This window comes from Scyliorhinus canicula, chromosome 16 (genome assembly GCF_902713615.1).
Source record: "Scyliorhinus canicula chromosome 16, sScyCan1.1, whole genome shotgun sequence".
In the NCBI taxonomy this organism is placed as follows: Eukaryota; Metazoa; Chordata; class Chondrichthyes; order Carcharhiniformes; family Scyliorhinidae; genus Scyliorhinus; species Scyliorhinus canicula.
The window spans coordinates 124977085-124996924 of record NC_052161.1 but is presented as its reverse complement, the minus strand read 5'-3'; the positions used below and the strand labels follow the sequence as shown (position 1 = coordinate 124996924).

Here is a 19840-nt window from a genome sequence, read left to right as displayed (position 1 = left end):
TCCCGGTGCACTGGGTATATACAGAGTACAGCTCCTGGTACACTGGGTATATACAGAGTACAGCTCCTGGTACACTGGGTATATACAGAGTACAGCTCCTGGTACACTGGGTATATACAGAGTACAGCTCCTGGTACACTGGGTATATACAGAGTACAGCTCCTAGTACACTGGGTATATACAGAGTACAGCTCCTGGTACACTGGGTATATACAGAGTACAGCTCCTGGTACACTGGGTATATACAGAGTACAGCTCCTGGTCCACTGGGTATATACAGAGTACAGCTCCTGGTACACTGGGTATATGTACGGTGCAGATCCTGATAGACTACCCCAATTGCACCAATCTGATAAGTTTTGTACAATAATCATCCTTGTCTGATGGCCTTTCACAGTAAATGTAACAGCTTAGCGTGGAACTCTTGCTAAGTTTGGGGCAGTTTTTGCTGTAGATCACTGTTCAAGGTGGACTAGCTGGAGCCTGCAATTAGAGGAGTCTTTCAGCCTATTAATCTGGGCTTGGTTTGAATTCACGTCCCAGATACAGAACACCAGGACCTAGGCAACTGGCCTGTCAGCAGCATTTATAAGGACAATATAGAAAGAGTTTATTCTTCATTAAGTTTGATCTGGATGGCACTAGACAGCATCCAAATCGTGTTCCAACACGATTGATACCAGCGACAGTACAGTAGATCGCAATTAAAAAACATAGGCCCAGCTAAACTGCTTGGTATCTGTACCTTGAACTGATGTACAATGTAGAGATTTCCTTACTGCTACTAGTCAATACCCGAGGGGTTTGCTGCTATACATTAACAGCGCAGGAGCCTGCAGAAGGAATTAAACTGGGAGATAATACACAAGAGCAATAAAGGAACTGACCGTTTGGGCATCAGGCACCTCACACATAAAGTAAACCTGATTTCTGGCACGGCAAGCACGGCACAATTTAAATGTCAAGGCTTCTTACTGACAAACAATGCAGTCCAAAAAGGTCATGTGACTCGTGATCCCAAGCGTGCTGTCATCACAGGTCTCTCCCCTGACTCATGGTGGCCTGCGGCAGTCCACAGTTAGAATTTGTTTTGCCTCCATTGCTGAGAAGCTTCCTGGGATCCGAAGGACAACGTGGCAGGTTCCAACCATGGGGTGGAGTAGGGAGGGGGCAGGTTACAACCATGGAGGGGTGGGGGGGTTGACAAGTCGTGGTGCGACCAGCTTGATTTACATCCCTGCCATCACTTCTGGATTAAGAGCGACTGTCTGTACTTCCACCGTTAAACTGTTCATTTGCTGCCGTTTGTTTGCATTGCCAGTTTTAACTTGTGGACCACATGGCGACTCTGCAAGTTGTCCCCTCACTCACCACCTCATTGTCCTCCAAACAATCAGTGACTTAGTTCATACAGCGCTGTAGCTGGGTTATGCCTGCGAGGTTCAGTCCGCTGGCTGTCAACAGACTCTTGGCTCTCAGGTCCTCCAGCTCGTCCTTCACCGCTTGCCACTTCTTCATCATCCTCCTCATCTCCTCCTGCTTTACCTTCAGCCGTTTCCTCAGCTTCTCGTTCTTCTCCAGGGCCGAAAACAGCCTCTTCTTCATCATGCCCAGGTTGGTAGCAGCATAAGTGTGGTCAGCAGTGCCCTCGGGCGGAGCACCTTTCTCTGGACTTGCTAGCACAGAGTTCTCTTCTCCTACGCTAAGAGCGGGCAGGGGCACCTGAGGGAAAAGAAAGCGGAGACTGAGCTATTGTAATAAATGCTCATCAACCGGGCTGACACACATGACCACATGCTCTCCCGCCGTCACGGGTGACCAACTCACACCCCTGCAGAGGTGCATGACACGTGGTCCCTTGAAATCATGCATGGCCACTTGCCCCCTGCAGAGGTGCGTGACCCTCCCTCCTTATGATTCCAATGGTATGAATACCGTGTCCTTAATCTGGGAGCACCCAACCGGGGTGCACTGGGATCTTGGAGGCTCAGTAATAAAACTTACATCACATTGCATTAATTTACACAGACAGTCCCCAACACTTCATTCACTTCTATTGGATTAACAGCACCAACCATTAACCAATCACATGGTGGCACAGTGGTTGGCGCCGCTGTTTCGGCATCGAGGGCCCAGGTTCGATCCCAGCCCCGGGTCATTGTCCATGTGGAGTTTGCATATTCTCCCCGTGCCTGTGTGAGTCTCATCCCCACGGCCCCAAGATGTGCTGTGTAGATGAATTGGCCACACTAAATAACAATAATAATAACCTTTCATTGTCACAAGTATGAAGTTACTGTGAAAAGCCCCTAGTCGCCACATTCTGGCGCCTGTTCAGTTAAGCTGGTACAGGAATTGAACCCACGCTGCTGGCCTTGTTCTGCATCACAAACCAGCTGTCTAGCCCACTGAGCTAAACCAGCCCTAGAATTGTCCCATATTTGGGGAAAAAAAGAATTGGGTACTCTAAATTTATTTTTTAAATAACATTAACCAATCACATCACTGTCAACTTCGAAGTTGCCATTTGTGAGGTATTAAATGCATCGCTTATTTCCGGGAGAAACAATGTGTTCACTCACTATTTTGCACCTTTTTAGGATGCATTTAAATCAATATGTCAGTAATATGTAAATAACACCTTGTGAAGAAAGATCTCTGATCTGAAACATTAAACATTGTTTTTTTCTCTCTTGCAGGGCGGCACGGTGGTTAACACTGTTGCTTCACAGCGCTAGGCACCGGGGTTCAATTCCAGATGATTAAGTGAATTGGAGATTCTGAATTCTCCCTCCGTGTACCCGAACAGGTGCTGGAGTGTGGCGACTAGGGGCTTTTCACAGTAACTTCATTGCAGTGTTAATGTAAGCCTACTTGTGACAATAAAGATTATTATGATTAGATGTCTCCGGACCTGCTGAGTATTTCCAGCATTTTCTACTTTCTGTTTCCGATTTCCAGCATCCACAGTATCACGTTTAAGATCTCCAATGACGCTCTATTATCTTTCGGGTACTTAAGGCCGTCGAATTGCCACTAAGCAAGGTGGGTGTTAAGAGTCTATACTAAGGGGCAGCACGGTGGCCTAGTGGTTAGCACAACCGCCTCACGGCGCTGAGGTCCCAGGTTCGATCCCGGCTCTGGGTCACTGTCCGTGTGGAGTTTGCACATTCTCCCCGTGTCTGCGTGGGTTTCGCCCCCACAACCCAAAAATGTGCAGAGTAGGTGGATTGGCCACGCTAAATTGCCCCTTAATTGGAAAAAATAATTGGGTAATCTAAATTTTTTTAAAAAAAGTCTATACTAAGCAATGACTGCAATTTAAACAAGGCTGCAGGACAGAGTGGAACTAAAAACAATAGTGCCTTTTGCATCCTTGGAAGCTGTGTTTAAATCCAGCCCCGCCACGTGGAATGAAGGGTTCCTCGCGTCTTTGGCTGCTGAAAGTGAAATAAACTTTCGCTTAATCTCGCAGGGGACAAGAATTCAAAAGGCGCATTTGACATAATTCAGCAGCCTCACTCAATGGATTTTGGAGGATATATAATATACGATCAGCTAAAATGACATGAATAACATTGATACATTTAAGGGCAAGTTAAATAAGGGGAAAATGACAGCAGAATGCGCTGACTGGGCGAGATGAAGAGGGTTTGGAGGTAAGGTGCATAAGCACTGGCATGGACCATTGGGTTGAATTCCCTTGTTTCTGTGATTGCATGTAATGTGAAAACATGACACCACAGAGGACGAACTTGCTTATTATGAATTAAGAGTACTAGGGCAGCACGGTGGCCTAGTGGTTAGCACAACCGCCTCACGGCGCTGAGGTCCCAGGTTCGATCCCGGCTCTGGGTCACTGTCCGTGTGGAGTTTGCACATTCTCCCCGTGTCTGCGTGGGTTTCGCCCCCACAACCCAAAAATGTGCAGAGTAGGTGGATTGGCCACGCTAAATTGCCCCTTAATTGGAAAAAATAATTGGGTAATCTAAATTTAAAAAAAAAAAATGAATTAGAGCACTGTAATAATGTGACTAGCCACCGGATATCAGAGGTAAATCGTGTTCACATGAATACACCCACGATCAGGTGTAACAGAATTTATCCACCAATGAGATGTCAGCTAAACAGAGCCCGCAATATTCAAACAGGTAAACTAATGGGAAAGGATTTAAAGTGTACATAGAACCAAGCTGCCTGAGTTTGTTGCTGCAGCTGTGCCCAGCACAAGGACGAACAATAGGGACCCACACTTTCAGATTGCTCTCCCTTCCCCATTAAGCCTTTGCTTGGAATCTCCCTCGATGGCATAGCTGGTGTGACTAGTTCACAGTGTGGAGAATCCTCAGCAGGCACCCTGGTGTGGCACACCGTGAGTTAAAACAAGTAAAGAAAGGCTTTCATTTATGTGCTGCGCTTCATGTCCACCAGACCTCAAATGCGTAATGTTGGAAATGTGGCAGCCAATTTGTACACAGCAAGATCCCACAAACAGCACTGTGATAATAACCAAAATATTTCCTTTCAATGACAATGGTTGAGGGGTAATTATTGGCCAACAGAGTGAAGGCACCTCATCTCGGAGACTACACCTCTGACAGTGCAGCGCCCTCTCCTGTACAATACTGGAGTGTCATCCTGGATTCTAAAATCTTTGGAATGAGACTTAAACCCATGACTTTCTGGTTCAAAGGGATGACAGTGCTACCACTGCACAGAATCAAATCTGAGTATTGTTTCCCCTCCTGGATGAGTATTTGACTCCTCCGAGTGTCAAAACACTCTTGGGTTGAAATGCTCCATCTAAACCAAATACCTACCGTCTCCACCTTTTCCTCAGTTACTTCAGGAGTTGTTATATCTGTGGACATTTTCAACTTTTTCCTTGCCCGATGTCTCTGCTGAAATAACAAACAAGATCACATCTTGAACCATATCTTTAGCTACAGGATCATTGTGCAAAATCTCACAGACGTAATGATTGACTCAGAAGTGGATTCCACAGGCACTGTCATTCTCTAGGCACCTTACAAAAACACATTCTTCACTTCTGATGAATGTAAAACATTTATATGTATTATATATGTATATATATATATTAGTATATATATATATATATATATATGTTGCAGTAATGTTATTAAAAGCCTGGGTTATATATTTCTATATATATATTTTATATGGTTTAGCACAGGGATAAAGAGCTGGTTTTTAAAGCAGACCAAGACAGGCCAGCAGCACGGTTCCATTCCCGTAGCCTCCCTGAACAGGCTCCGGAATGTGGCAACTAGGGGCTTTTCACGGTAACTTTATTTGAAGCCTACTTGTGACAATAAGCAATTTTCAGATTTTCATATGTATATATATATATATATATATATATATATGTTATTGCAGTAATTGTTTTTTAAATTCTGGTTTAACTTACAGGCCGTCTCTGTGTTTGCAAAAGGTGCAATTAAGATGTCATAAACATGAGATCATCATTCAATCCAACCATGTAATTGTTTACCTACATATGGCCTAGTGGAATTTTGTTATGATTGTTGGAGATTCCCTGGAGAGTAGGTAATTCGACACATTGTGTTTAGACTTAGGTAAGCATGTCAGGCGATCTAAGTGGGATAAAGATGATGTGATTAATGGGAGGAGCCGGGTCTGACCCAGGAAGTTTAGCTTGGAGTCTGCTAGGAGCTTTAAATTGGGCGGCAGCTTTTGCCAAAGACTGTCAGGTTAAGCAGTAGTCTACCAAAGACAGAAGAATCTGCAGGCTGTTTCCTGAAAGGGACTCTCTTTCGTTCTTCAAGCAGTATTTTCAAGAAATCTCTATACCCAGTGTACCGGAAGTAACCATGTGTTTGCTAACTTTATTCACCAGTGGTTTTTTGACCTGTAATGTGCTTTGTTTAATTTGAGATAGAGACGATAAGTTAGTGGTTAAAAGGGTTTCCTTTTATTTTAGGAGTTGTTTAAATGTTAATTGAAAAGCTATTTTCTGCGATTTTAATGTGTTTAATCCTGTGTTAAGAATAAAGTTTGTTTTAATATAAAAGCTACCGATTGGGGCAGCACGGTGGCACAGTGGTTAGCACTGCTGCCTACGGCGTGGAGGATCAAGGTTCAGTCACAGCACCTGAGTCACTGTCCTAATGGAGTTTGCACATTCCCCCGTCTCAGCATCATCACCCCACCCCACCCCCACCATCCCTGTCTATCCTCACACAATACATTTACAATAGTCATTGAAGGGTGATAGGTGGGACTGCCGAGAGAGAGGCAACCATTCCACAGGACACTGAGATATAAAAAAATGGCAAAATCTCTCATCAGAGTTGTCAGCAACAAGATTGAACACTCTGGGCTACATTGCCAATGCAGAATCCAGCATCCCTCTGTTCTGCTGCCTCAGCACCCCCCAGGCTCAGTGAAGCACTCATTTCTGCACATCTGCCCTCGACAGACTCGCAATGGGCCTCTTGGGGACTGGGTTGAGACAACCAACTTCATTTCCCTCAGGACCCTTGCAGCCAGCGGAAGCTTTCACCTCATGGAGTTTAAATTATAAAAGGTCCCAGAGGTGAAAGGCTTGTTTTCACTCCCTTGAGCCACCCAGCCCCTCCACACCCGTCTCTACTTCAAAAACTTGAATGTGTACAACGTATTTGAAACATCCCAGATCATTTCAGGGAAACATTATCAAACAGGATTGTACACCGATTTGTACAGGTGATATTAGGACAGGTGGCGACATAGTTTTAATAACAATCTTTATTTGTGTCGCAACTAAGCTTACATTAACACTGCAATGAAGATACTGTGAAAGTCCCCTAGTCGCCACACTCCGGCTCCTGTTCATGTACACGGAGGGAGAATTCAGAATGTCCAATTCGCCAACAAACACGTCTCTGGACTTGTGGGAGGAAACCGGAGCTCCCGGAGGAAACCCACGCAGACACGGGGAGAACGTGCAGACTCCGCACAGACAGTGACCCAAGCCAGGAATCGCACCCGGGTCCCTGGCGCTGTGAAGCAATAATGCTAACCACTGAGGGGTATCTTTTCTTTTATAAATTTAGAGTACCTAATTCATTTTTTTCTAATTAAGAGGCAATTTAGCGTGGCCAATCCACCTACCCTGCACATCTTTGGGTTGTGGAGGCGAAACCCACGCAGACACGGGGAGAAAGTGCAAACTCCACACGGACAGTGACCCGAGCCGGGATTGAACCTGGGATTTTGGTGCCGTGAGGCAGCAATGCTAACCACTGTACCACCATGCTGCCCCTACTGTGGGGTACCTTCAAGGAGAAAATGGAGGTGAAGAGATAAACAGGTTTAGAGAGTAAATTCCAGAGCTTCGAATCTGTGCATGGTCACCACTGGTGGAGCAATTAAAATTGGGACTGCGCGAGAGGCTAGAATTACATTCATACTGTACCTTCACAATCTCTGAGTAGCGGAAAACCGTGGGTACAGCATTATGCTTCAGATTTTTTCGGTTGCCCCAAGTGTTGAAACACTCTGGTTTGAAATGCTCCGAGCAAATGACTGTGTGTTGGTTGGGTTTGAACTCTGCTCTTCCAACATTGTTCATCCACTGTTTTAATAAGTCCGGCTTACTGAAGGGAAACCTGAGTAACAGTGAAAGAACATCAAGGAAAGAAACAAAGCCCAATGTTAAACAGCAAGTCTGCAGTCTCCTCCTGCCACGTATCGGAGACCGGGTTAGCTCCTTCTCCCTCCCAACTTCTGTACCAAGTTATCCCCCTCACAGCATGTTATAGCCACCCCATATTATTTGTCTCATTTCCAAGGGAGTCTCTCATATTAATTATGTAACTCGCTACCAACTCTCAGGATCTACGGTAATCATGATTCTGGGCTCCTGGCTGAGTGACCTATGGAAGTTTAACTCCCCACTTCCTGATGTTGATAGTTTACAAATTAATTAATTACATCAGTGGCTGCTCACCCTCAGTACATACATTATTAATCTTCGACAATCCAGGCTGACTGACCTGTGGAAGGTAGGCTCTTTGTCTCAGAAGTGTTATAAATTATTGTTAAATAATTAATTGATTAATTATGTATTTACATAAAAGGCTGCTCCTTCTCAGTTTCAAAGCCACTCACACTGTTAGTAGCTATATTGTATTTTTACTCATTAATTCATTGAATCATACAAGCCAAAAAAGAGGCCATTTTTCCCATCCTGGCTGCGCCTGCACTTTGAAAAAGTTATCCAATTAGTTCCACTCCCCCAATCTTTCCCATTACACTACAGATTTGCCCTCATTGAGTATATATTTAAAAAATTATTTTGAAATTTACGATTTAGTCTGCTTCCAACCCCTTTTCAGGGCGTGCAGGCCAGATCATAATACTGCATAAAATAATTATATGAAACGACCTAATTCTCAATATATGCAACTTTTGATTAGTAATATTCAGGACCACTGGCTTATTTATCAGTGACATGAGCTACTTGTGCTATTGAGAAGTTATACCATTGCTTTAACACATTAGTTGACGAATTATTTATATAAAATTATCATATTTTGTCTTTCAAAAAATGACTATTCAGCATATACTTTGATTTTCTGGGTCCCTGTCTGAGTTACCTGTTGACAGGTGAGTTACCAGTCCCCAATATGCTGTTGGCAGTTATGATATTTATCGATACACACTGATTAGTTATGGATATGAAATAACCTTTCACTCTCAGTACATATATAACAGTAAAATAGTGCAGATGCTGGAGTTTGGAAAAAAAACCAAAGTGCTGGAAAAACTCAAGCAGTTCTGGCCGCATCTGTGGAGGGAGAGAAACAGGGTTAAAGTTTTTGGCCAATGGGACTGTTGGAAGAAGAGTGGCATTGGACTCGAAACATTAACTCTTGTCTCTCTCTCTCTCCACAGATGCTGCCAGGCCCACCGTATTTTCCCCTGCATTCTCTGTTCGGGCTCCCTGTCAGATTTACCTGGGAGACAGGTGAGAGTTACTTGCCCCAGATGGGATGATGGTGATAAACAGTACTGGTGTACATCAATTATTGATATTGATTGATGTGAAAAGGTCTTACTATTTTGTACCATGACTGTTCAATCCCAGCATATGTTGACATGGTGAGGCACCTGGCTGATTTACCTGTGGAAGGTGAGCTCCTTGTTTTTGCTGCTGTACCTGTTGGTACAGTTATAGGCAGCACACGACTTAGGCATGACCCAGCCCCGCTTCTGCCCCCCACAATAATGGCGGCCTCGCGGCAACACCCGGCCCGCCGCGACCCCTCACAACAAAATGGCGCCGTTGCTTGGCGGCACAGCCAACACATCCGACCAGCCGAAAAATGCAGAGATTAGGATGGCAGGTTTTAAAAATCCAAACTGCGGTCGAAGGAGCTCCTCGCGCGTTTAATTTACGGAGGAAGATTGAATACTGCACACACATATATATATATATTTTAAAATTCTCCTAGGTGTGAGCCCTTTTACCGCAAGCGCTGCTGGGATTGTTTTCCGAGGGGGGCGGGGAAGCTCGGTGACACTTCAGTGCGTACGGTGGGCGTGGTCACGGCGTGCGTGGTGACGTCACATGCAGGTGCATTGAATTGGCTTGGCTGCTGTGGGGAAGGGTTGGATGGACAAAGTACACCTTTTTTTGAAGGAACAGTTTCTTCCCAACCAGGTCCTGTTTTTTTCCCCCCAATTCTCAGGTGGCCAGAATTCCAAGAGAGGAGGTATAAAACCTTGCAAAGACACTTTGAAGCTCTCCTTGAAGTTAATGGCTGGGAGGGTCTTGTTACCACTTGCTCAAGGTGGCAACCGGTTGTCCATGAAGTGGTCTGTACCTTTTTTGGGGCCCAGTCAACTAAATGGAAGAACACAATTCCATTGGAATCCAGTGGACAATTTAAAAACCGGGCCGCTCCCAAAGAACAAACGGAGCTCAGCCCAAAGGGAATAAAGAGGGAACGGAAACTTAAGAACCATCAAACCAAGATGTGGAAATCGGGGCCAATAAAGCAGTCCCACCCCTGCAGTGCCCATCGGGACACCGCGTGCTCCCTTTCCAGGGACACCTGGCTGCGAATGAGGCTGCGGAAGAGGGACAGTAGGTTGGATGACCCCCTCGGTCGCCTGCTGCCTGGACCTTTTTATGGCAAGTTTGGCCAGGTGCAGGTTCATGAGGAGGTCCTCCGCCTTCCCTGCCCCCCCCCCCCCCACCCCGGATGCCCGTAGATCAGGAGCGTGGGGCTGAAGTGCAAACAAAACCTCAACAACAACGTTGTCAAGAAACCAAATAGGGAATGCAACCTAGGACACAAAACATAAACATGGTGCATGGACACCACCAGGTCACAAAATTGGCAGGTCACTGGGGAGCTCCTTCATGCTCGGGGTCACAATGTCTTAATGAGGAGGCCGAGCGGCAGCAGAGGAGGAAAGAAAAGGAAGCAATTCCCGTGCTACCTCATGGACATCCAGGAAAGTTCTGTGGGTTTGGAGACAACCGGTTCAGTCACATGAAGACCCGTGGCAGAAATCCATAACCCTCAGTAGATGCCATCCCTGAATCGAGGCATGCAGTCTAGAAGACCGCATTGCAAGGTCCAAACAGAGGTTGGGTGATTATTCTGACAAAGGCCTCAATTTATTAATTCCTCAAGCTTGACCAAGCTTCCCATTTTAATTCTCTTCCCCACTCCCATTCTTACTTCTTCATTCTTGGCATCCTCCACCATTTCATTGAAGCTCAATGGAAGTTCGAAGAACAACACCAATCTCTCAATACAGCACTAGATTCTCCACCTGAAATGTTAACTTTTACCCTCTCTACTAATGTTGCTTGTCCAGAATTTATTTATTTATATTGGGTTCCTCTATTGCTCCCTTAGTTCCTCTTCTATCTTTCACCAAATGCAACTCATCTAGAATCTGTTTGCCTGGACGGTCACCTCAGAGTGTCACTGGCTTCCACTATCACAACAATTGCAATATCTTTTTTCCTCATCTTTAAATATTTCCATACATTTGAGCTACCATTCTTCCTTTAACTTTATATCCCTACTTGACACTGCCCACAGCACTAGTTCTACACATTCCCTATGCCCTTTGCTTTCTGATACCATGGCTCCATTCTCTGGAACTGTCATCCCTTCCCGTTTCCAAAAGAAAGAACACATTTGCATTTTAATAGCATCTTTCTTTGTTCTTTTGTTTTTTCACATCCTCAGGACATTTCAACATGGCACTAGTGCAGGAACCATGGTATTGATGACCAATTGGTGTACAGCAAGGCTCCACATACTGTAATGAGATAAATGAATAGTTTGATGGTACATATTGAGGAACAAATGGTCAGGCCATCAGGGAGAACTCTATGTTAAAACGCTTTAATGTCTACCTGAATCGACAGATTGTACCTCAGTTAAAAGTCTCGCCCAAATGACAGTGACCCGGATAATGTAGCACACCATCCGCGCTGGAGTGCCAACCCACGGATGGAATGGCTCTTGGAGCCGCAATGACCTACCTCACGTGAGCTGAACAAAGAATAGACTACTACTTCTTCCTGCAGTCATTTTATCAATCCCAGCACCAATTACATTCTGGTGCCCTTTATTTTCTGCTGTATGAAGCAATCTGGTTATTCTACGAATTAGGCTGTGAATATTGAGCTCTTTGAGGGCTGGGGCCCTGAACGGGGGTTCACTGGGTAGCAACAAAGAATGGCAATAGAAACTATTCAAATTATTCAGTCATGGCCATCCAGAAAATATCTCAGTACTTCAGCAGGGGGCATTGTTCTGAGGTTGGGGCATACAAAGTCTACTCTACATCTAACTGTTCCATACCTGACCTGGATTCTTGATGAGAAATATATCTCTCTGTATCAACCCATTCTGCACTTTATCAATGTCTTTTATATCCTGAAGTGCAGAAGATAGGTGGGGAAATAAGTTACAGCAGGTTTATTATTTAAAATACCAATAGTTAAATCTTTATTTACAAAATAACTTCCGATATACATGTACAAAGTTTCACAGAAACAAGGTTTTCTTTGTTCCACTTTAACGATCCTTCCAAGGAGACAGTCCAACATTCCTGGCAACATCACTGAACACAGTTTCAGAGTCAGAGACTTATTACATGTTCTTGATGATCTTGAGCAGATATTCCCGTCAGGAGCAAGAGCAACACTGGTGCTTGAAATATCACAACGCTGCTTTGTAAAATAACAATTCACCCTCATTTTCAATAAAATAATTTAAAAGTCAAAAGACAAGCATTCCTCAAAAGAATAGGCTAGAGACAGAGAGAGCTTTGAGTATGTAATGAAGATCAGATTACCAATGTTTTAATTGTTATTTTACATAGGATGGATATCCAGGGCCTTTTGGAGGTTAGGTTGACCGATGGTGGCTAAGGTTTTTCTCCTCTTCTGAAGAGAGCGACTCTCCAGTTCCACAGGGAAGTCATCCTTCCCTTGCTGGTCCCAGCAGCTGTTCTTCATACATGTGTCTTGAAAGTATGTGTCAACCAGTTAATTCACTGTGGTTAGTAAGTTGAGCATGATTCTGCCCTCACTCAGTGTCCACATGTTCCCATCAGGAATCACAGGATATTGATCAAAAATGGGAATCCTGGCTGCTTTCTGATGGTAATTTTACATGCACGCTAGGCTGCATCTTGCTACCCCACCACTTCTATCTTTCCCCTTCTCCCCTCCACCCATGTAGAAAATTTGAAGGGTAACTGTTTATCGACAAGTGAGAGACCACAAGATTGCATACTCTTGCTAGAGGGAAAATAGGTCAAAATCATTTCTCGACAGCAAGATTACATTTCTATTATTTGAATTTGGGTGGCTGAGGAGGCCAATTAACTCCTTGCGTTTGATGGTGGTGATGGGGATGCTGCTTGATTGTCAGACATTTTTGTAAGTGCTTGCTATGTCTCTAACCTATCACCTCCAAAAGCCAATTGTTGCAGAAGAGAAGAAAATATTGCTGGTTTGAGGTAACCTGGAACCAAGGTAACCCTTGGTTAAAGGGGAAAGAGAATAATTTGAGGAGGGGAAGAGCGTGGAAAGGAAGACAAGTGAAAGGCTTCTTATTCCATGTACTGAGTTCTTTCCTGTCACTGCGAAACATCAAATTGAGGAGAACCAACTTGGCAAATATTGATGGGATAAGACATTTGAGAACAAAAATACATCAGCAATATTTTTATGGCAATATATATTTTACAATATACAACGTTGGACGGTTGAATGGGGATACCACCTCTTCTCCCCACAACTTATTTCTGTGGAAGGGGTCAAAATGATGAAGACTCTAGGTTAATGACGCACAAAACAATAGTGTCTGCATCCATTCCAATGCTTAGTCACACGTTGTGCATGAAACAGACAGGTGACCCACAAGAGGTTGTCCAACTGAAGTGACATCACCACAGAACATTTAACCCGCCACACAAGAGGTCCATTGAATGGGTGCGGCACACCTTGGGAAGCATAATCATGTTCCTTACTGTCAACGTGTCCACAATATCTTCATGTATCGTGACGTGCAGAGTAAGGAATAGAAGGTGGCACAGGGGGACGAAGGTGATCTCCTTCAGCCCTCACCCAACTCTTCAGTTTAGGCTTTCAGATTACTGTCCTCAATGTATTGCACATGGTGCCAAGTTTGGATCAAAAAGACTTAAAGTAATGGATAGGATTCCAACCGCCCACCACCAAAGAATCTGGATTGCTGACTTTTTAGCAGAATTCTCTGTCCAGATCTTTGAACAGCTCGTAAAACAATTGCTCAGGTGCATAGAAGAGGCTGAGTAGAGGAGACCGAGAGCTAAAGAACTGATCATTTTAAATTTAAGCGCCGCAGTCCTGGCACTTAAGGATTTTCTTTCCTCCTTCTAGCTGCAGTACTAAGTTTGGTTTAAAATACTGAATTTCAGGCATAGAAACTGCGACGGTCTCCTCAAGTGAAATATTCAAAGCAAAATTGTAAATAAATTGTTGGTGTAACCCAAAACCTTTTAATAGCAACAGTCAACCCCAACGAATTAACCGAGAATGTTACCACACTTCTCCCAGCGGGTTTTAACCCTTTGTCAACTAGCTTCTGCAAAGAATTGTTGGACTTGCCTGGGTTGTGATTGCGGCAATGTTTAAGAAAAGTGCAGAGGAAACAGAAGGCATTGGTTACTCTCATTTTGACCAAAGTAAATATTGTCATTTGAAACTGAAAATGTCGGCTATCCTGAAATAAAATCAGAAAATGCTAGCAATACACAGCAAGTTAGTCAGCACACGTATAGAGCGAAGGCAGGTTCATTACCCTTGGTCAGAACTCTTGAAACATTAACTTACTTTTACCGACTCAGATATTGACAGAATGGTGGTGTATTTCCAGCACTATCTGGTTTTATTGCATGTTATTAAATGCCACTAGGTACTGACAATCTCCTTTTCCCTTCTTGTTCCTTTCAATAATGTTGATGTTTGAAGCCTTCGTCTATTGCACAGGGCCCTATGTGTCTGCTTGCAGCTCCATTAGAAGCAAGCATTGTAGGGATTGTACAAAAAGGAAAATGAGAGACACCAGATGAGGCTCCTATTGTCATCTTTGGAGACCTTAGTGGATCAAGACCTTTTAGATGCAAGGGATGAAGAGTAAGAGCCATAGGAGAGGGAAAGAAAATTCAGTTTATAGTAGTCAACAGGTTCACTCCCTCTCCTCCCCCAAATAGCCCGAGGCACCTAATCCCCTTTGTGCTGGTTTACCCAGGTGCAGGAACAAAAAGATAGACTTAACCTGTCTTGATCTCTTGGGCTGAGAGGGCGAAGGGAGAGACAGAGAGTCAAAAAACAGGCAACCCCTGTGCAAACAGATGGAACTCTCCAAACTAGTGCATCATCAAACTATTTTGTTTTTCCTGTTGACCCGTTGTCATTTCAAAGTTCTCCTTGCTTTCCCCCTGAACAAAACAAAACCAAGAAGGAAGGAAAGAAAGACTTCAACACCTCAGTCAAGGAAGTGCTTTCTGCAGCCGGTTCGGGATCGGTTCGATCGCCGAATGTCGTATTTGGAATCTCGACACCTTTGACAGACATACACCTCTGGGACATTGGACTTGCGGATCTTGGCACAGGACAGATGGATCCAGGTACCGCACTCGTTGCATTCAATCATTGGCCGGCCAGCAAAGGGCTTCATGCAGTAACACGTCACCAGGTCCCAGGAATCATCATCTGTTCCAAGAAGAAGATTGAATGGTCAATCACAAATCAGATCAACAATAATTTGCATTTGCACTTTTCATAAGCTCAGGATGTCCACAGGACTTTTCATCTTTCAGAGAGATCATTTTTGTAACATAGGAGTAGAAGTAGCTAATTGGTGCACAGTGAAATCCCACAAAGAACAATGTGATAATGACTAGATAACTTATTTGATCGAGGATAAACATTAACCAGGTCTTCGGGGCGAACTCACCAATCTCCTGTGAAATAAAGGCCTTGGAATCTTTTATATCCACCTGAGGGGGGCCAATGGGGCTTTGGTTTGATGTCTCATCCAAACGAGGCATCTCTGATGATGCACCACTCCCTCAGTACTGCCATGGGAGTGTCAGCCTGGATTCTGTGCTCAGGTCACTGGAGTGGGAAGTGGACCCACAGACTTTGTGGCTAGTGGTAAGGGTGCCAACCACTGAGCTATAGCTGTAAGCACATATGATGAATGACCATTTGGATGAGGTAGTGCAAGGTGGGCAGAACTTGTACCAAGTGGATGTCAGGAAATTCCGAGTTTTAGAAGGAAGCTGGTGGTTTGAGACGTACAAGAAATGCTTACAACTAAATAACAGACAGCCAAGAACATGTGAACAAGGCAAAGCTTGGCGCCCCTCTTCAGTGTCAACAGTGGCCCCAAACTTCATTGTAACTCATGACCAAAGACATCGGCGTTTCTCAGTCCCTTGGTCAAAAAAGCACCCCTTGTTTGATCATTCAGCAATCTGCTATTTACCTCAGTACGAGTGGCACTTAACGTCTATGGCGTTCTGCTGTTTTGGAACGGGACCGAGCATGACTCAGGTTGTATGATTGATAGATGGAGATAGATGCAGATAGAGATGGAGATAGATACAGATGGATAGAAGACAGTGAGACATAATTTAGCCCCTCGAATATGTTCTGCCATTTAATTAGATCTTTATTATACGTAATAGTCTTGCCCAACAAAAACCGCTTGATGTCAGGTTGGAAATTTTCAGTTGACCCCAGCCTCATCAGCTTTTCACCTACAATAAATTGAAATTCTGGGGGCAGTACTCAGATTTGGACTACCCTCGAGCGACAACGTGTTTCCTGATATCCTGACCCCGATTTACCTTTTTCCAATTTTTAGATTAAGCCTTTATTCTGGACTCCTCCATCTGAGGAAATAGTTCAGGGTAGATAATGAGAAACTATCAGATCTAATCTTTGAAACTGAAGGGAATACAAGTCCATAAAACAGTTTGGCTTTCTCAAATCTGCAATGCAACTATAATCCCTTCAACATGGCGCTGACGTCCCAGGTTCGATCCCAGCCCCAGATCACCGTCCGTGTGGAGTTTGCACATTCTCCCCGTGTCTGCGTGGGTCTCACCCCCACAACCCAAAGATGTGCAGGATAGGTGGATTGGCCATACTAAATTGCCCCTTAATTGTAAAAAAAAATGGGTACTCGAAATGTTTTTTTTGTTTTTTTTAAAACAGTAGGAAGCTGGAAAGGACTCCTGCATAGTAGCTGTTTCTAGTCAGTGAAGAAATAGCTTAGTTTACAAATGCAGATACTGAGACATACAAATCATGAGGGTCCCTTGTTACTGTTGAGTTTGATGACCACAGCAAGTGTGGCATTAGGGGCAGCTACAATTCACCTCAGAATCCCTGAAGTAGGCAGGGGAAAATCAAGCAGAATGCTCTCTTCTGGAAAGTGAGTGTAAATTTAACAGTTGTATTAAAGCTTGATGGGATGCCCCACATGGCCTGGGGACACTAGCCTTCTGATGCTCACCATCAAGACTCACATGAAGAAATGGTAACGGACAGGATGTATTGAAGGCCATCTGGGAGCAATAGATTCAAACCCCAACATCATTCAGCATTTCAAGAGTAATGGGAGGAAGAAATAGTCTTGGAAATGTTGGAAAAGAAAGGTGTATTAGATATTACAAAAGTCATTATTTAATTCACTGCAAGGTGTACACTGGGAAACAGGGTTAATATGTGGGGAGTTCTACAGACAGCAGTTTATTCTGTGCATGTGATTGTAGAGTGTTCGACGAGGGAGATTGACCGAGCCCGAGCCGATCAGGAATAAATAGTGAGTACTGCCCCCAGAATTTCAATTTATTGTAGGTGTGTGATATTTCTATACAATATCTCCTTGAACAATGAAATAGGATTGTAGATTGACGAAACTAGGGTCAAGTCATGGAGATTACCAGTACCTCGGTGTTCTGGATGCTATCCTCTGACACTAGTCCTAGTGGGTACACGTGTGTCACTAGTATTAGTGATTATCATCCATCACTAGTCCTGGCAGTTAGAAACCTGGTGCTTAGAGGCTGACACTAGTACTACCTGGTGGTTGGTTGCTAGTTTTGATGATTACAGGTCTGTCAGTATTGCCACCAGAATGGAGCTGTCTCTAACCGTGTCCATTAGTCAGCTTGTTGCCATGCTCATTGCAATCTGTTACTAGTATAATAATAATAATCTTTATTAGTGTCACAAGTAGGCTTACATTAACACGGCAATGGAGTTATTAATGATTACGGGTCATTGGTGACAGACCTTTTGTTAGCTCAAGTGAACAGTTTTAACCCTGCATGCACCACTGATCAAACCTGAAAATTTCTTGTCCGCACAACGCAGTGCCTCATTGGAAAGGGAATTAAACCGAGTCACAGGGAGCTCACATTGAGTCTGCATTATAGATGCACATCCAAGTACAACAGTTTGTGGCAGGCAATTATTTGGTGTTCGAAATGTTCACTTACCAGAATCCACCATGATGTCCTCATCATTCCCGGTTGTGTCCACGTCCCTGAACACAACCTGCTTTCCCTGGCGGAAAACGGTCCTCTGTCGCTCCATTTTCTCACATTTTATTGTCTCATTCATGACATCTGTCACAGAGGTTGGCAGAAAAAGACTGTCCTGACCGCTGCTTGGAGAGTCTGTGAGGGGCTCCTGGGCGAGTGGATGCTGGACAAGGGGCTCTGGAGTGAGGGGCTCTGGAGTGAGGGGCGGCTGGGTGAGAGGTTCCTGGGTGAGAGGCTCCTGGGCGAGAGGCTTCTGGGCGAGAGGCTTCTGGGCGAGAGGCTTCTGGGCGAGAGGCTTCTGGGCGAGAGGCTCCTGGGCGAGAGGCTCCTGGGCGAGAGGCTCCTGGGCGAGGGGCTCCTGGGCGAGGGGCTTCTGGGCGAGAGGCTTCTGGGCGAGAGGCTCCTGGGTGAGCGACTGCTGGGCGAGAGGTTCCTGGGCAAGGGGCTCCTGGGTGAGCGACTGCTGGGCGAGAGGTTCCTGGGCGAAGGATTGCTGGGCGAGGGGTTGCTGGGCGAGAGGCTCCTGGGCAAGGGGCTCCTGGGCGCGAGGCTCCTGGGCCAGGGGCTCCTGGGCCAGGGGCTCCTGGGCGCGAGGCTGCTGGGCGCGAGGCTGCTGGGCGCGAGGCTGCTGGGCGAGAGTCTCCTGGGCGAGGGGTTGCTGGGCGAGAGGATGCTGGGCGAGAGGATGCTGGGCGAGAGGATGCTGGGCGAGAGGATGCTGGGCGCGAGGATGCTGGGCGCGAGGATGCTGGGCGCGAGGATGCTGGGCACGAGGATGCTGGGCACGAGGATGCTGGGCACGAGGATGCTGGGCACGAGGATGCTGGGCACGAGGATGCTGGGCGAGAGGATGCTGGGCGAGAGGATGCTGGGCGAGAGGATGCTGGGCGAGAGGATGCTGGGCGAGAGGATGCTGGGCGAGAGGCTGCTGGGCGAGGGGCTGCTGGGCGAGGGGCTCCTGGGCGAGGGGCTGCTGGGCGAGGGGCTGCTGGGCGAGAGGATGCTGGGCGAGAGGCTGCTGGGCGAGAGGCTGCTGGGCGAGGGGCTGCTGGGCGAGGGGCTGCTGGGCGAGAGGCTGCTGGGCGAGAGGCTGCTGGGCGAGAGGCTGCTGGGCGAGAGGCTCCTGGGCGAGAGGCTCCTGGGCGAGAGGCTGCTGGGCGAGAGGCTCCTGGGGGAGAGGCTCCTGGGCGAGAGGCTGCTGGGCGAGAGGCTGCTGGGCGAGAGGCTGCTGGGCGAGGGGCTGCTGGGCGAGGGGCTGCTGGGCGAGGGGCTGCTGGGCGAGAGGCTGCTGGGCGAGAGGCTGCTGGGCGAGAGGCTCCTGGGCGAGAGGCTCCTGGGCGAGAGGCCGCTGTGAAATAGATGATGGTGCTGCATCCTCTGCTTCCCGATCAGTAGAGTCTGGGTTAGTTTCTGCAGCCGGGTTAGATGGCTCCTTCTTGACTGTCTGCTCAACCTGGAGTTCTTCTATCTTTGGGCTGCCCTCCTTTGCCCTCACCTCATGCCTCCTTTTCACTTTCTCAGACTTCCTGCGGTTGAAGGGGGGCAGCATGAAGCTGCCTGATTTGTGATGTTTCAGGAACGAGTACGGTTTGGCCCGTTTGAAGCCGGTGAAAGTTTTTCTGCCTTTATTTGTGTCTGGGACAGAGAGCGGGAGATCCCAGGGTTCACTCTCTGCAGTGCTGCCTGTGCTGTTGGGAGGGCTGGAACTTGCCCGTAGAGGCACCTCCTGAAA

At 46.0% G+C, this 19840-nt stretch overlaps 2 protein-coding genes across 4 annotated transcripts; both read right to left on the bottom strand.

Moving 5' to 3' along the window:
• Window positions 1-585: 585 nt before the first annotated feature.
• thap3 (THAP domain containing, apoptosis associated protein 3) lies at window positions 586-9504 on the bottom strand. 3 transcript variants are annotated; one of them, XM_038773547.1, is made up of 4 exons: window positions 9149-9504; window positions 7439-7631; window positions 4821-4901; window positions 586-1722 (listed from the first exon to the last, which is right to left on the bottom strand). In XM_038773547.1, the coding sequence occupies exons 1-4, from the start codon at window positions 9220-9222 to the stop codon at window positions 1402-1404; spliced, it is 669 nt and encodes a 222-aa protein (XP_038629475.1). In that variant the 5' UTR covers window positions 9223-9504; the 3' UTR covers window positions 586-1401. The 3 variants fall into 3 exon arrangements, with proteins under 3 accessions (XP_038629475.1, XP_038629476.1, XP_038629477.1); XM_038773548.1 differs by having other exon boundaries at window positions 4821-4898; XM_038773549.1 differs by having other exon boundaries at window positions 9084-9217.
• Window positions 9505-11974: 2470 nt separating this feature from the next.
• On the bottom strand, window positions 11975-19840 carry LOC119979624 (translation initiation factor IF-2-like; the record flags this gene model as incomplete). The annotated part of the gene is made up of 2 exons (XM_038822122.1): window positions 11975-15262; window positions 18064-19840. Coding segments are annotated over 2 exons (2004 nt in total), but the record flags the coding sequence as incomplete, so codon positions are not given.